The sequence below is a fragment of the Haemorhous mexicanus genome, chromosome 1, assembly GCF_027477595.1.
Source record: "Haemorhous mexicanus isolate bHaeMex1 chromosome 1, bHaeMex1.pri, whole genome shotgun sequence".
NCBI lineage: Eukaryota > Metazoa > Chordata > Aves > Passeriformes > Fringillidae > Haemorhous > Haemorhous mexicanus.
In genome coordinates, this window is record NC_082341.1 from 95,387,187 (window position 1) to 95,405,082 (window position 17,896).

The 17,896-nt window shown below is 39.8% G+C and overlaps 1 protein-coding gene across 1 annotated transcript; it reads left to right on the plus strand.

Moving 5' to 3' along the window:
* Positions 1 to 1,541: 1,541 nt before the first annotated feature.
* Positions 1,542 to 15,897, plus strand: FRRS1L (ferric chelate reductase 1 like; the record flags this gene model as incomplete). Its single annotated transcript, XM_059856727.1, has 5 exons — positions 1,542 to 1,713; positions 3,418 to 3,502; positions 3,985 to 4,123; positions 7,448 to 7,694; positions 8,114 to 15,897. Coding segments are annotated over 5 exons (816 nt in total), but the record flags the coding sequence as incomplete, so codon positions are not given.
* Positions 15,898 to 17,896: the final 1,999 nt, after the last annotated feature.

Sequence of the window (17,896 nt, forward strand, 5' to 3'; positions counted from 1 at the left end):
AAGCTCAGTGAGGCAGGGAGAAGGGACTCAATATTTTGCAGTTGAGCTTGCCGTTGCTTTCCTATAGCTTTTTCCATATGCTACTGTGGAACATGTTGAATTTGCATGCAACTGGTATTATTTTTGCAACTTATTTTATTTCTCTGTGTGGCTATTCCTCTATTTGCAGTTAGAAATAGCATGCTACTCCACCAGTATAAACCATGGAGATGTGAATTAACATCCTCCACTTGATGAAGCTGAGCACACTCCAGTGTGAAAAGCCACAGCTCAGCCCAGAGGAATGAACTTATCCCTAAGGCAGCCTAGGTCTTGGGCAGTCTCAGTGCCCCACCAGAAAGTAACTCAGTACAGTCACTGATACTAAAAAAAGAAAATATTTAAATGAAGGGTTATTTTAATTTCCAGAATATTACTGACTGCTATGTGTTCTTCTTTCTCTCTCCCTCCCTCCCCTCTGATGTTTTCCCAAATTTTATTCCAGACTCTCAGAGGAGTCTGTGACCATGCATAATAATATAAAAATAAAATTATAACTATAACCAAAAGACAGCAATCCAAACCCAAGTAATGCAAGGAATGAAAGGCCATGGTTCCTCCATCAGCTTGTGGATACAGAGCACAGCAAGAATGCAGTAGTATGCTTAACGCCTAGTTGCAAGTCCAGCTTCAGATACCAGAGCCCAAGACAACTTTGGGGGCAACCTGGGAATTCCTTCACTCTTGCCAGGTTTGGAGTACGTTGGTATTTCCGCAGTTACATTGAATAAAATACAAAGCAAGAACATGCAATCAGATAGCAAACACTCGCTGCCATGGGGTTTTACCTGAAAAGAATGTTAAGTCGCGCTGTGTCTCCAGTCCCATCCCAGAAGTCATTAATAATAATAATAATAATAATAATAATAATAATAATAATAATAATAATAATAATAATAATTTTTTTTTTTTAAATGAAAACATCTAAGTTTGCCCGGCAATTACTGAGCAGGATTTGTCACGTCCTCTTGAAGCACATGCCAAGAGGCTTTAGTGAATCGAGGCCACGGGAGCAGCCAGGGATGGCTGGGTACTGCCCCTCGACGGCTGTGCCCGGGCTGTGCGAGACGTGTCCGCGGCGGGGTTTCTGCTGGGTGGGGCGTGCTGTGGGATGCGGGAAATCAGTGCTCCAGGGAAGGCCACCGCGCAACCTGTCAGCGGCGGTCTCTGCAGGAGGGCTCGGCGCTGCCAGGGCTGTGCCTGTGACCGCCCGCGCATCCCTCTCCCGGCGCATCCCGCTCCCAAAGCATCCGTCTCCCGGAGCATCCCTCTCCCGCGCACGCCGCTCCCCCGCGCATCCCCGCTCTCACGCCGCCCCGACACCTTTTCCCCCCAGCACCCGCCGGCGCCGTCTCTTCGCCCACCACCGCGGTCCCTCCGGCACCGCCCGTGCTCGGGGCTGGATCCCCCCGGCCGCCGCCCCCGCTCCCCCGCGGAGCAGAGCTCAGGCGCCGCCGCCTCCCCGCCCCGCCGCCGCCGCCGCCATGGCGGAGCGGCTGCTGCTGCTGCTGCTGCTGCTCCTGGCCGGCTCCGCCGCCAGCCCGGCGGAGGAGGGCGGCGGGCGGCGGGAGGCGGGCGGCGGGGAGCACGGCGAGGAGGCGGCGCGGCACCACGACTCCTCGTACGGCACCTTCGCCAGCGAGTTCTACGACCTGCGCTACCTCTCCGAGGAGGGTGCGGCGGCGGCCGGGGCGGGCGGCGGGGCCGGGCGGGGCGCGGCGGGCGAGGGGCCCGGCACGGCCGGGGCCGGGAGGGAGTGCCGGCGGGCCGGGCCGGGCCGAGCCGGGCGGGCGCAGGGGCGACGGGCGGGAGGCGGTGGCAGCGCTGTTCAGCACGAAGGCCAGCGCCCGCCGCCATCTTCCGCCGGCCCGGCCGCCTCAGCCGGCGCTGCCGCTCGGGGCCGGGGCCGCAGGGCGCCCTGCCCCGCACTCCGCAGGGCCGCCGCCTCGCTCCGCGGGCATCCCGGACACGGCATCCCCGGACACGGCATCCCCGGACACGGGCATCCTCCGGGCGGGAGCTCGGGCTGGGAGCCATCCCCTTCCCACACAGCCGGGCCAGCTGGCGGCCCCTCGCCTTCCCCTCTTGCAAAGCTTTCCGGGCTGGTAGCGTAAAAAGGAGTCCTGGGGTGTGTGGGCTTCGAAAGGACGTGTGATGCCCTAAAGTGTCAAGAAGCAGCGTGTTCGTGCGTTTTGGTGTGGGGTTTTTTTTTTGAATTTACAAATGGTGGAATTTTAAAACCCCTCTTTTGCAGCTAGGCTGCATGGAAAACCATTTGTTCAATGGATTTGAAAATAAGTAAGGAGTGAGAAAATTGCATGTCCCGTGACCTGTGTTTCAGTAATGCGCCACTACACGCTGCTGTGAAATTCTGCAAACTTATTTATGCAGGGTAATTTACCTGCCCTTGATAGAGTTAGTATAACTGTGAGTTGCAGCTTACAGCATACTTTCTCCATTACCATTGTCAGAAATCTAAGGAAGTAAATCAGGGCTCCCGAATGCCCAAAGCTGTGTAGATCAAAAGTTTGTGTGCTGGTGCCGTAACTAACTGCAGTGTTCATTTCCCACTCAATGAAGCACTTTTCCTACTCAATGAAGCAGTTTCAGGGGACTTTCTAGTTCCACAGGTAGCACGTTGGTTTTTATCTGGCTAAGTAAAAGAACATCCTATTAAAATATCTGTGCTTATGCAACAGACTCCTGCTCCCACTAGCCAAGACTGAATTGGTCTGTTAGTAAACTTTCTCACTTTTTCTTTGGTACTACAGTCCAGCAGATGGGATAGGTTGGAATCATGACTCTCACTGTCTGGCTCTTCTGGTCTGCCTTCACCAGTGATTGAAGGCCATAACTGCAGGCAATTCCCTGCCCTGATACTCTCTTACGTTTTACTGCAATGTGTGTTTTATTTTACTTCATAAAGGAGGATGTACTATAGGGTCTTTTCAGTATCAATTCCTACAGCTCTGCATCTGGTGCCCTGTCTGCATTTATACCTAATGCTGTCATTTATGGCTAAGGAATCCCTCAGGATTTCCTGAGGGGACTACAAATGCACAAAGAGAGAGCTGAGCAGAGATCCCTAATTGTTAGTTGACTGCAATAGTCCATGATCCTGCTGTCTTACATTTAATTTTTGCCCTCCAGCATTCTTCTCCCTCCTTGATGAATGTAGGAAACCTTAGAAAAGTTTTGTTTTCAGTTATTTATGTTACTTTGTTACTTGGATCCAGGATCATCTGAGCAGTGGATTTTGTACATGACAAAGTAGTCACTTATCTGAACAGTACAGTTATCACCAAAGTAAATGCTACTGGAAGACCTTCTCTTTAGTCCTTGTATTTTATTTAGTAATGGTTTATTCTGATTATTCAGGTTACCCTTTCCCTACTGCTCCTCCTGTGGACCCATTCGCAAAAATCAGAGTGGATGACTGTGGAAAAACCAAGGGATGCTTCAGGTCAGTCTGAGATAAGAGTGCAGATGTTTTTATGTTTACAGATGCTGACTGATGATATTGGAGAATCTGGTGGGTGTTTCATAGTAATTTTAATAAATGTTTGTTATTTAAGACTATACTGCTATGGTATGGTCTTATTTGAGGACATATATTATTTGAGGACATTAGTTTATTTAAGAATACATGTCATAATTATGGACCTAAGGGTCTTTCTGGTATTTTCATGAAGCACTTAAAAAAACAGAGCAAAGGAGGTCAACAGAGTAATATTTTGTGTTATTGTTTGCTGTACTGTTTGAATACTATGCACTAAAAGAGTAGTACTTGCAAAATATTAGTGCTACTTTATGTCCAGCAGAATATAAGCTTTACTGCCATTATACCAAAATACATTCTTTTAGTTTTTTCTTGCAAAACCTTAATTAAGTGCCATAGCAGGACATTTCAAGGAAAGTGTTATGTATATTTCCAATTCCATTTAGGTATGGTAAACCAGGATGCAATGCGGAGACTTGTGACTACTTTCTAAGTTACCGCAGAATTGGAGCTGATGTGGAATTTGAGTTGAGTGCTGACACAGATGGCTGGGTGGCAGTGGGATTTTCCTCAGACAAGAAAATGGTAAGATATGTACAGCTTTTCCTGTTGGCAATATACACACTTTCACATGCTAGGATAGAAATGGTTTCTGTACATTTATATATTTGATCGGTGAGAAACAGAGCATGTAAGGTAAAACTGGCTTGCTGAAAACAAAGCACCATTCAGTAGCCCCCCTGGGAGCACTGCCTCACAGAAAACTGCTTCATCCTTCCTAACATCTCCTTTCCCTTCTTCTCTGAGAACTGCAACAGTATTTCAGTTCAGCTCTGAATGTTTGACTGTCACTAGCTTTTTGCCTTTTCATTAGAAAAGCCCTCAGGGATTAGCCAATTCACATGGAAATTTCCTGTTGTGCTTTATGTCAGTGTAATTTGTGCAAAAGACACATCATAAACTGAATAGCAAATAATTTTATTCTTGAGAAAATCAGTTTACTTTCAGCAGTATAAATTTTTATTTCACTTTTGTTTAACTTGGGAAATTTTTTGGTTGTTTTCATACCCATGTGTTGTTCCAGAGAAGCCACAAATATGTAAGAAAAAGACTCCTGGTAATTTAAACATTTATACTCAAGAAGGCAGTCTTGTTAAAATTTCTTCTCTCTCCTCTGGATTGTTATTGGGTTCTGTTTTATGCTTATTCCTGTACTTACTTTTTAATTCAAAAGCTCCACTTTTCATTGAACTTCATTGAGCAAAACAGAAGCATGTAATGTGTGGACTTCAAAAAATGAGGGCAATAGATGACTTATGCAAAGATGTTTTGTCTGTGATCCTTGGTAAAATGTTTAGGATTAAAATGCAGTTTATAATATTGGTGTTCATGTACAGAAACTCTCCTGAGTTTATAGAACAATAGTATAGACCTATGTCCTAAATCACAAGTCAAAGAAAGCACTGTTTCTTATGGTGTTGAAAGTAGCAGTCTGAAAAAATAAAGGAATTAGATGATGTCCTGGGATAGGACCCACAAAAAATGAATTGGAAGACTTGCACTGACTTAACAGCAGTTTTATGAAGTCCCATCCTCCGAGATCGCTCTCCTCAATTCACTCTTGTTTACACTTTTTGTGCCTGAAGCTGCAACAATGTCCTTGGTTCTCAGGCTGGAAAAGGATTGTTTTGTCTAACTAAGCTGTGAAGAGAACTTGCTGACACTTTATATGAAGTTCAGAGTTATATACAAATGCAGTACAGGAAAAAAATGAAAGCTATAACTTAAAGCATCATTTGACCAAAAATGAGAAATAGAAAGAAAATATGAGGACAAGTGCTTCTCAGTCATTACTACATATGTTTTAATATAACACTGTAAATAAACACAGTGACTCTAGAAGGTTTTTGTGTCACAAGTAACAGTTTGTGGTTTGGATGTAAAGAACAGCTTTACAGCCAGATTTTGGGAAGAGTTTAGAAGCTTGCAATGCAGGTACTCAACATGGTTTTCAAAGCAGCTCAGCACCTCTCAGTATCTGCCCCCAAACTATCAGATTGTGTTACCAGTTTGTACCTCTGAGGTGCCTGCAGTGGACCCCAGGGTCCCACTGCCCTCCTCTCAGCCACTTGGAAAGCAGGCACAGCAAGCAGCAGGTTAAGTCTGAGCTTCTGGTGAAAAGAATAAAGGAAGTGTAAAGTGAAAGGTTTTGCTTCCAAATTTGCTCCACATATCATGTAATGCCCATAAATCAGCTAGGCTAAACCAGCTAACATCTCTCTTCCTCTCTGGCTCTCCTGCTGACTTCATCTTTTTCATAACTTCCAGGATGTTTTGGTGTCCTGGGATGCACAGGCTTTGATGATAAAATGGCTCTGGGTCAAATCAGCTTAGCTCTGAGAAATGGGCTGTGCTTTAGAGGCCCTAATCAAAATGGTGTGGCCTGAATAGCTTCAGAAGTTAAGGAAAAAAACTATTTTGTGTCCTCAATAGATTTTTTCTTAAAGTCCTATGACCTATTTCTTTGTCTCAAATAACATTATGTTTTTCCACTTTCAGGCTTTTGTGCTTTGGCAAGATTTTGAAATGTCATTCTGTTAACTGAGATTCAAAATGCTTTTTTATTTCCTTTTTAGTTTTCTTCCTTCAGTGTAAAAGCACCTTTACTTTTGCCTCTTTGTACTTAAGAATGAGGGATTTGTGCTTAGATGTATAAAAGTTAAATTTGGGAAATAAGTTATTGAGAGCAGTGATAGTCTCAAGACAGAGGCTGGAAAGGTCTGCAGCAGCACCAAGGTGCAGAAACTGTTCAAGCATGTGTTTTACATAGTTATCCCCTCTTTCCATCCACTTCTTGCACATCTTTTACAAATGCACATTGCAGTATTCCCATAGTGCTGAAATACACCCTTTTCCTCTCTTCCCTGTAATAAAGAACTAAAGGATGATCACAGTAGCAAGCATCATGTCTTTCATCAGTACGACATATCAGAAAGATATGGGAGGAGTAGGGCCTGTGTGTAATACAGCACTGATAGCTGTGGCACTCGTCCAGCTTGGATAGTGTTCTGATGGCTCTTGGTGCTAAGGCTTCTGTGGGGTAGTACTGCTGAAGTTCATGGTCATCCCTGTGCTCTACCACTCTGTCAGTCACCTTGAGTAACTACTCCAGCAACTGCTTTAGTATTTCCATGAATGACCTTTACAAATAAGTGGCTCCTTCTCCCTTCTGTCTCTTGGTTCTTCGATGGCTGCTTATGCTAAGTGAAGAAGCACATATTGATTACTTTTTTCTTTCCATCTTGTGGTGTACTGTATTCTGTTATTGCAACATTTCTTATAAGAAATAAGAGATATGAGAAATGATGTTCTTTAAGTGAACATGAGAAGAGATTAGAAAAGACTTACTGTAATCAATGCTATTATTTTCTCATATGTAGTAGGTTTGTTTCCTCTGTCTCACTAAAGTATATTGGCTTTCTGTCCATGATTTGATGCAGTGGATTTTGTACACATCAGGGATTCAAGACTGCAACATTTTATGAAGCAGTATGCCAAAACTTCACAAATAACAAAAGACAACAGCCTTCCACAGTTCAATTAATTATGTGATGTCAGAGTGATACCATATCCTACAAATATATGTTAAGTAAAATAACTCTTAGAAAGATCCAAAAGAGAATTCACAGGTAGTAAGGATTTGTAATTATGGCTAGCCACTTAACTTGCTTTTTAATCTTACTGAAGACATCTGATTAGGGATACAAATATTTGTGTATATATAATTGGAAACAAGGAAAGAGCATCCCAGGTCTTGATTAGCTTTGAATAATTAAAATTATATACATAAACAAGGAAGTGTTTTATGACCCTTTGTTTTCCATCTCTGAATTTTTTTTAACCTTGCAGGGAGGAGATGATGTTATGGCTTGTGTTCATGATGATAACGGAAGAGTCCGAATACAGCACTTCTATAATGTTGGTCAGTGGGCTAAAGAAATCCAGAGAAATCCTGCTAGGGATGAGGAAGGGGTTTTTGAAAACAACCGTGTAACGTGTCGATTCAAGCGTCCTGTCTATGTTCCCCGAGAAGAAACCATCGTAGACTTGCACTTGAGTTGGTACTACCTGTTTGCTTGGGGCCCAGCAATCCAGGGTAAGTTGATCTCACCAAATGAGCTGATGTGCCAAAATTGATAAATGTCTTTCAGTTATGTGATTCTTACTAGACACACCCTCTCCCCACCCTTTTATTTTAATGAATTAAAATTCTGACAGCATGAGGCTTAAAAAAAGAAAGACAGGAATGTTGTGTTTTCCTGGCTGTATATCTACTATCCCCACTTCTTAAAGCTGGACTTGGAAGAATTTCATAACTAGAAGTTCTTAATTCATTTGAACAATGTTTGTTGTTTACTTGAATTTCATTTGTACTCCCTGAGAGTGTAACATTGCATGCTTCCGTAGGTTTGAAAATTACCTCCCTGCCTGTTGCTTCAGTAGGGTTATAGAAAAAATTGAGTTATAGAAAAAATTGCATCTGACATTATTTCTTTCTGCCCTTACCTGCTAAAGGTTCTATAACTCGGCATGATATCGACTCTCCACCCGTGTCAGAGCGTGTTGTCAGTATTTACAAGTACGAAGATATTTTCATGCCTTCGGCTGCCTATCAGACCTTCTCTTCTCCATTCTGCTTGCTCCTCATTGTTGCACTGACCTTCTATTTATTGATGGGAACCCCATGACCAATGGGAAATAGCAAGAATTTGGCAGTGGAAGTTTCTCAGGATGGACGGCTATATGGATGGACAATGCATTTTTCTTTTGGAATTTATATCACATCACCATCCTCATCTAGCTGCTTTTGAACATAGTTAGCTTCTCAGAAGAGTGAAATAACCATCTCCCTTGAGTGGCAGAGTGGTGAAAAATCATTTAAGAAAATCAGTGAACACATAGGAGAGTATTTTCAGTGTTGTGATTACTTGCTTAAGGAAGATGAGACTTTTGTAAAATCAATGTGTGTATGTGTGTGTTTGTGTGTTTGGGAGGGGTGCCTGTATGTGTGTTCAGGTGAATTCAGTGATGGACATCTTATCAAATAACAAAATTGCCTTGGAAATTGTTACAAAAAAGCAAATTTGGGAAAACACTGCAATGCTGTTTGGTACTTCTAAGGCAGAGAGCATAACTACAAGTGCAGTTTCTAATATTAAGACCTGGAAACCAGCACAGCAGTATAAAAACTGCCCTTCAATAGTGGATAGTTCTTTTTTTTTTTTTAATATATTTATCAAAGTGTACTTGCTGTAGTACTTTCCAAAACTGAACCTGCATATTCAAGCATTAGCATGAATTTTTTTTTTCAACAGAAATAGGTGGTGAATGCCTTTATTGTGTTTCAATAGCCTTTTTGAAAGAATTGCCTACTTCTTTTAAGAGTGAGATATAAAGTAATTTAAACAAGGGAAAGGGAGAATACAGCAATATAAATTCTCCATACATAGGAAAACCAGGTGTAAAACATGCAGAATATAAAAGTTCCCAACAAGCCATAGGATGTCCTCCTAATAGATTAAATCAATTTTTCTCTTTTTATGGAAACAAAAGCAATTTTGCTGACCTGTAAATATATTTTTAAGTAATTGTGCAGTAGTATAAAGTAATCTCTTTTTCTGTGTTGTATGCCACTAAATCCTGTTCATGTTAAGGGTGACTGTAGGCACCTGGTGTTATCTTACAAAGAAATATAAATGAGAATACATGTAAGAAAAGACAGGGATTAATAAGAACAGCAGTATCTTTTGTTCATCAAACCACTGCTAAAATATAGGTATTGTGGAAAAAGGTGAGCTAAAAAGGAAATACATTAGCTGGTTTTATCACCAATGAATAGTACAAGAGGAATGCTATATATTACAGAGATGAAAAGTGCCATAATGCATTTATGAGCCACAGAGTATAATAAAAACTTGGAGTGAAGAATTTCTGTTCTTTACATAATAGGAAATGTATGACACGTTTACATGTAGCAGTCAAATGTGCTTAGGTAAGGTTACTCATTCACTTGCCAACTTACACTAAAATTCTACTTAAGTAGAATTGAAACCTAAGTAGTGCCAAAGTTTTATCTAATGTGATACACTTGAGGAGTCTCTAACATAGAATCTGGTAAAGTATATGTAATGCAACTCCATTCTATTCTCATTGCTGCATGGAGTATAAAATGATTAATTAGCTAGTTTGGGTTTGCATCATTATTCACAGATTGATATCTGTAGACCTAAGTTTTTTTAGGCTCAGAATTCTTCAAACTTATGCTTAAGGTATATGAATTAGATTGAAGATGAACTTATCTTCATATCAAACACTTTCTCCCTATTTCAAAAGATTGATTAATATTTTATATTTTCATTGATGTCTTTAAGGATTTGTTCAGTTAAAATTACTGGACTAGACTTCAGGAAAGGGAAAAGAAATTCAGAAGTGAACTTCTAAACGGCATACAGTAGCTTTATTTAGTATGAATTACTTCTCTCAGGTTGGTTAACTTACTCATCATCTGATCAAGTAGAGACCACCTAATAAGGTCTGCTTTGGCCCACAACAGCTGTGTAATTTAGCCTTAAGATTGGCTGGAGCAGATAAGCAAAAGCCTGGATAATGAGCTTTACATTCAGCAAACAGGTGAAGTGAAGAAATCATTAGGGTAAATTCTTTCTCTCAGGCAGCTGAGATATTGCAGCTCTTTCTCAGAGCCTGAGGGTTGCTTTAGTTTATGGCTTGGTTTTTACTGTTTCAGCTGTTTACTTGATTACCCACTAAAGGGCTAATTTATAATTTAAAGGTACTGAACAAGGATAGAAACCCAGTTTGGCTTCTCTTTTCTTCTTTAATAGAGCTCTGGATTTAGGATAGCCTGGTTGGACCTGAGCATACAGATATGTTATAGATGACAATAATAACACCAAGGTAAAATTGTGTGACAGTGTCAATCTGCTTTCTACATATATGGAGCCAGATGTGGTTAAAGTTCAGGATTTGAAGCAGGAGCAAAGTATTTTACATTATTTTTTATTCCTTTTTCAAATTACTTGTCAGTGTGCTGTGTTTTTGTCATCATGTTTTTCTCTTGTTGAAGTACTAGCAGAAATGTGCACTTCTAAAAAATCTTTCATCTAAGCTTCACAGTACTTAATTTGCCTAATAAAGTGGTTCTAATCAAAGGGAGGAAATAAAAGGCCACAGGAAGCAGCAAAACAATCTATTATCTGGCATTTAAATGGATGGTTGAGTTTAGCACTGAGTTTATCTAAGAGTTCCTCTTCACAGTGGGAAAATCAGGACTGTGGAATTCAAGTTGCCAAACAATGGAGGTATGAGTATCTAGAAGTTGGTAGTTGGGATGAAATCTGGGGAGAGAAAGGTTATAAGGGAAATATGGTATGTAAGTTTGTATGATATTTGGTAAGTCTTAACATTTGAGTGGGGATAGTAACTTGTCATGGAGACTATTTTGGTTTTCACATGTTGTCTTCTTTTTCTTTTTAATATTGAAAAGCAGGATTTATCCCTGTTACACAAAGTTACTATAAAGTAACAGACTTCAAAGTAATTTTTAATTTTTTGTGGCATTTCAAAGATTTTTTTGGTTTATTATTTTTTCTAATTGACTGGTACTAACACAAAGTAGAAGAAAAGGTGTGTTTGGGAAAAGGAGGCAGATATTTCCCTCTCCAATAATTTTTTGTTTCTCTAGTGTGATTACTACCAAACAACTATCAAAGCATATTTCCTATGTGCTTTAATTTTAAAAATTTCTTGCTGCAGACTGACTTCATACAAAGACATTGAGTTTAGAGAGGGCATATTTAGAGTATGGTGTTGTTTGGAAATTTGACTGTGGTTGCTAATTAGAAAGATTTTATTTTTTTTGCATAATTTTTTTTCATTGCTGGTATCAAATAATTGGGGTTTTTTAGGTATAGATGAGATGCTAATTGATTTCCCCTCTCAAAAAAAAAAAAGCACCTAACTGATTTGGTAATGTCATTGGATAACAGGTGATGGTGTCTTCTATTATTGCAAGGGAAGTATTCTGTTTTTGAAAGAGAACATATTGATGAGAAAAGTTTGAACTCCCTCTGTGGCCTTCTTTGTCTTGATGGGTTTTGCACTACTTGGATAGTAAGAAAATAAACACTTGTGGCCTCCCTAATCTGAAGAAACCCCCAGTCTGGGTTAAATGATGTTAAAGCTGTGTTTGGCACTGACTTTCCCCATCTTCAGCACAGGAATTAGAGAATGAGTGAGTGTGGTGTACATCAGCGTGGCACCTGGCACCCAGGCAGTGGTCTTGAAGCTCACTTGGGGCATCCTGTAAAAAGAGCCCTGCAGCTGCCTCTATGTACTAAATAGCTACACAGTTATTTCTTAGTTACTGCTATAACTAATATAACTGCTTTAAGTTCAAGGGACCTTTTTTTTTTTTTTCAGTCTTCTCCTTACTTTCTCATCCCTCCAATGCATGAGAGATTTACAAAAAAGAAAATTATTCTATTTTAGAGGGTAGACCCTCTGTCTGGCCTTTCACATCTTTTCTTGGTCCGTTGTAAGTTTGCACTCTCCAGTACTCCAGAGGCAGAATTAATGCTTATATTCAAATTATGTAACTTTAATAGCATCTAAATGGAACCTTGTGACTCTGGTTTCGTTGGTTTGGCACACTGTTGTGTAGCAGGTGTACTTCCCCCCACCCTCTTTTTGTTTTAACATCTCCAAATAATTTCTCCAATATTACTCCAATTGGTAATAGACATAACAAGAAGAAAATATGTATTTCAAAGGATTACCTAAGGTCTAATACCAGTTATTTTCAGAAGTAGCTATTATGTTAGTGTTTTATACAAAAGATGACTTTGCATAGAACCTTAGATTTATAATAGAATCAGAAGTACTTTTAAATATTACAGTGTTTTAGTGCTTCATGGAGCTGTGGATGTGCATAGCTTACATGAATTGATGTGATCCTTTTCAACCCTGTTTAATGCAACTGGCAAAGCAGTTTGCTTCAATGCTGCATAGTGAGGCATTGGTGACTCCAAACAGTTTGGAACAGAAGAATGGAGAGACTGGCAGTAAGGACAAATAACAAGGAAGGGAATGGAATGGTTTTGGCATACTTTCTGTTTTTGTATAAATTTATGTGTGGCAGTGCCCATCTGGCAGTCTTTAGCCAAGTAAGTATTACTTGATGTAGGGTTAGGAGGGAATAGAGTCTGACTTGAAAGAGATCTTGGCTTTCAGGCAGGTCCCAGCTGTTTAAGGGCTGATGTGGGCATCAGGTCAGACCATACCACAAGATGTCCTCTGCTTTCAGGCTCCAAGATAACAGCTGGAGACTTGATCTGGCCTTCAGAGGTACAAAAACCTGAGGCAATAGCAGCAGTCAGCTGCAGCAGGGCATAACTGCTCAGTTTGTAGAATGGCCAGTGAGCAGGTACTCCCTGCTGGCTGTAGTCTGAGTGTCAAAAGATGGGGGCTCTAAATCTTAACAGCTTTGTACATTAGCTCCTCTAATTAAAATTTTATTATTAGTGTTTCTGTAGCAGTCTCTTTGGGCAGCTCTCCCCTAGCCTGCCCAGGATACAGATGGATCTAGCAGGAAGAATTTAAAGAAAATGTCAAGTCCTTGTGTACAAAAATTAATAAAAAAAGAAAAAATTTTTAAGCATATTCCAGCTTTTTACATTTTTTTTCTTATCTAGTTATTTATATGCAGTTTGTATGTCAAGGTATCTGATTTTTGCAAATACATTGTAAGATCTAGGTAAGCCTTCCTTTTCTAAACATTTTTATAAATACGAAGTAATCCCTTTGGTAACTTTTTTTTTTTTCTATTTTCACAGTGGGCTTGATAGAATTATATATGCTTAAACATGGTTACTTAACTTACCTAATTTGGGCTCAGAGAGCGAGGCAGAAGCAGTGTAATTTTGAAATGTCAGTGAGGATATGTGCAGCTTATGGAGTTGATAGGTGTGAAAATGTAGACTTAAAAGACATTCCTTGCTTTGAAAATCTGTGTTACAACTTGGCAATAGCAATGAATCTGCTGTAAAGAAAGGGACAGATTTTTTTGCCCTTGAATTACTGAGTATTTTGATTAGAACTCATAGACTGTCTCAGGTTGGAAGGGATCCATACGGATCTTAAGAGCCCAGCAAACATCATGCTCCTCACAAGACTGCCTAAAACTAACCCATATGACTCAGAGCATCATCCAGATGCTCCTTGAACTTCCCTGTAGAGCCTGTTCCAATGACTGGGCACCCTCTTAGAGAAGAATCTTTTCCCAAGGTCCCATCTGAACTTCCCCTGACATGGTTCCATAGCCATTTGCAATTGTTGCTTTCATCCTCTTTCTGTGTTTCTTAGCTAAGTAGGAATGTTCTTCCAAACCAGTGTGGGGTTGGAATAAGTGCAGGGCTTCACATCCAATATCTTAGAACAGCTGCTGCTCCACATAGGCTCGATCTGATCTGCAGTTAAAGGCTAATTAGGAACGTCCTTGCAAGATGAACTTTCATGTGGCATTCTTAAGACATTTTCTGTAAAGGTGTTTTACTCTTTATAGACTAGAGCATTACAAAGTTGCCAGTACTTTTCTGAGCTGTTTCTAAATGATTCTTAAATTCATATTTGCATTTTTGAAGAAGTAATTGGATTTTTCAGAAGTGCTGAGCAGCTGCAAATCTGTTCTGGCTCCAATGCTTACTCAGGGAAGCGAACATTTTATGGTAACTCGTGATTTAGCTTCATATCTCTCTCTTAGTTTTGATGTCATTCGGTTTAATTTTCTATGGTGGCATTGGTAGAAGACTAAATAAATGAAAAAATCACTTCGATTTTGTGCCAAGGAATAAAAATATTCCTGCTGATTTTTCACAACAGTGATCTGTAAGGTTTAGATAACGAAAAGTATTCTTCACAGAATTAATGTTTAGGCAATGTGATTTAGCTGAAGGTATTTGTGTGTGCATGTAAAGTCTGAGAATTATACAAGATAGTCAAAAAAAAAAAAAAAGCTAAGTTCTGCTCTGGAGACAAGACAAAACACATAACCTTTCACGTTACCTGACTCCTAGCTGATTTTGGGGAGACAGAATGATAGAGGAAGAAAATATATAAACCTGAGATATTATGTGTGTGGTGTTTATGTTTGCAGTTCTTATACACACACCTTTCTTCAATACGAAAATTAGCCTCACAGTCTTAGAAGTATTACAGTGTTATTTTCACTTTTTTTGCATACAAGCTGAAACAAGAATAAGTTCAATAAGTCAAAAGAATGTTGTCATATGGAGTATTAGGGTAAGAGGAAAGGAAGCACAGATGCCACAGTTAAACCTTGGAGGAAAAAAAAATCTTGTTATTTAACTTCAGAATATGGTGTCTGCTTCTGAAATACTTGACTTCTCACATAGAAAGCAATGGGTTCTTTTTCCGTTTTTTACCTTTGGTGATATGAAACAAATTATAAATATTGAAATGTAAAAAACTACCACAATAGAATTTTTAAAGTTGGAATTATCATTCAAGTCTTGACAAAGGGATTCAAAGATTAAATTTCAGACCTATAAACTCATTAGAAAAATGAAATAGTGGGACCCTGACATTTGTGTGTGATGTTCCTAGCCTTTATTTAGGCAGATATATTTTGTTAGCATGTTGAATTCTGTTTAGGTTAGAACTGATGCCTGATATATCTTGGTATTTCTGATTTATATATCCTGAGGTCTGGTTTGCTTTAACCTCTTTGCAAATAAGCTGGCTGTCATAACTGTGTTAACTCTTGCCACTTGTTTCTTATTACATGAAGTGCAACGGTTGAACCTGAAATGCCATCTCTACCTTTTGACTTTATTCAGTTCTTTGTCAAGACTAATATACAGATAAAACATACAAATAAAAAACTTGTAACTATAGTGTTAAGTGGCGTTCTGCGTTCTCTATACCAGGCTTCATTCTGTATGCCAATATTCAGCAGCCATGTGAAGTCAATGAGCATTTGGTTGGATAGGAGTGCAGAATGGAGGTTTTGTTGTCCAGAAGAATTTGCCAAACTTCTTTGTGCTCTAGTCTTTTCAGCAAAAATAACACTGAGTGAATAGATAATGAAATTACAATGACCTATGGGACTACTTTACAAACAGTGCATGCCCTAAAGTATTGCTTTGTAACATCTGTTTTCTACTAGATGTTGGTGTTCAAGTGAGCCTTGTTAGCGATTTGACAGTGACAGACAATGATATTTATAAAACTGTTGCAATAAATGCCTTTTTAGTCTAAGAAAATGTGTGGTATGGCATTTATAAAGGGGGAAAAAAAGTCTCCATGAGGTTAAAGAGGTCTGTGCTGCCTATGTTAATAATTCCTTCCCATGCCATGGTCTTGAATTTCTTAGCCTGACTAATTCCATTTAAGTCAGGCTAGTCATTAGCAAATTAACAGATGTGAGAAGACTGCCTTTTTTCCCCCCACTATGTGAATCACAATGAAGCTGTAAGTAAATGTGATCATTTCTATTTTAGCAAAGTATTAACTACATTGTCAATTGCTGTAAGTATGCAGAATTTAGAGGTTCCCGTGGTGACCCCTGTGCTGTGTTTTTTGTAACTATTTGATACAAATATTATCAAGTTGCAGAATTACAAGTTGGGTGTTCTTTATCTACTGTCATCACTGCCCTGTTGCTCAGCCAGAATGGCTTCTGAAGAAGCCAGAACGGGCTTTTGCAGAAAAGAACAAAATGAAACTATATTAGAATTTGGCAACAAAGAGGAGGAAGTGCTGTGATACTCAGCAAGCAAAAGCAGCTGTAGAAGTCTCTCAAACAGGAATGCTTCAATTTCTGAGATCGCTCAGGTTTCAGCAGGTATTTTAGCTCCTTAATCCTCCTTACTGTTGGACTGGGAAGAAAAGGGCTCAGGGCAACAAGAAATGTATTGCTTTTACACTGTGTGGTCTGGTTGTTGTGTTTGTAGTATTATTGCAAACCTGTAGCTGCAGGCTGCAAGAAAAGATGGATCTTGTGTGTGTCAGCTACTTGTGCACTGTCCAAGGCATCATCACGATACATTACATATACCAAATCTATTTAAATTATATTCTGTTTGTCTTGCATTACATGACTGCTGACAGACTGGTGAGGAATTTGTCACAAACCTGATGAATCCCCAACATTCCTGTGTTACTCAGATCTCTGTATATCCAGCTCATGTTCTGTGCACACAGCTATTGTGTGGGATAGCCATGAAAGATAGTGCTCTGGATTTTGTCCATCCACCGGTCCTACTGCTGCTGTGTTGCATGCTATTTTCCAGTGATTGAACACTTTTGTGTCTCTGCTATTGACTACTCTGCCTTACAACCATGCATTTCGTCCCCCTTGTTAACTGAACAAGATTCAGTCTTCTGTGTGAATCATTCAAGAGTCTCTCTGCTGATAATTTTGTACACTTTAACTGAGATGTTGAACAAACTTCTCTCTGCAATAAAGTCAGGCTATAATACCTGGTGGGGATTGCCTGTCTGGCAATCAGACATGGTGTTCCCAAGAATTGGTTTTCATTTAGTTTTCACCAATATTTTGTAAATGACATTTAATTTGGAGCCTTCTCATCTTAGCGGTTGAGCTGCATAAAATAATTAATTTTTCATTAGCCCAAAAATGCAAAGGTATATGCAGATGGCCTGAAGATGCAAAGGTTGCATCTTCAATCATTGACTTTAACTTTTTTTTCTTTGCTTCTGGTACTAGTGAAACTATAATAGTTTACATTAAGTATTTTTCATTGATCTGAAGATGGTATTACTTTGTCTTTAAACTGAGGTGAATTTATGAAGTGAGATTAACCTCAACTGAATGTTTGCAAATGCTCAGTAACACAGGTTAAAACAAATAGTCTCTCATGCAGGGATAGTTATTTTCTAAATACACAGGCCAGTGCTGACACCTTGTGGCTTTGATCCTGACTTATTTCATAGCTCCATGTGGTTATTTTGGTTGTAAATAATGATTAACTTGCAGTTGCTGGCATTGTCTATCTCCTCTGCTTTGTGGCTGCCTCGACACCCAGTATTTTGGTATCATGTGTAAAACAGCTTGGAACTTTGGTCTGTGTTGACTTTGTTCACGTCGAGTGAATAAAGAGCTAGGGGTGTCTCTGACCTCTTGAACAGGACTCAAAAGGTGTCAGTACAGAGCACAAAATTGTGGGTGCTAGTAGAGAAGCAGACAGAAGTTACAAGTTTCTCTTTTACTAATTAATACCTGATTTTATACTTCCCTCT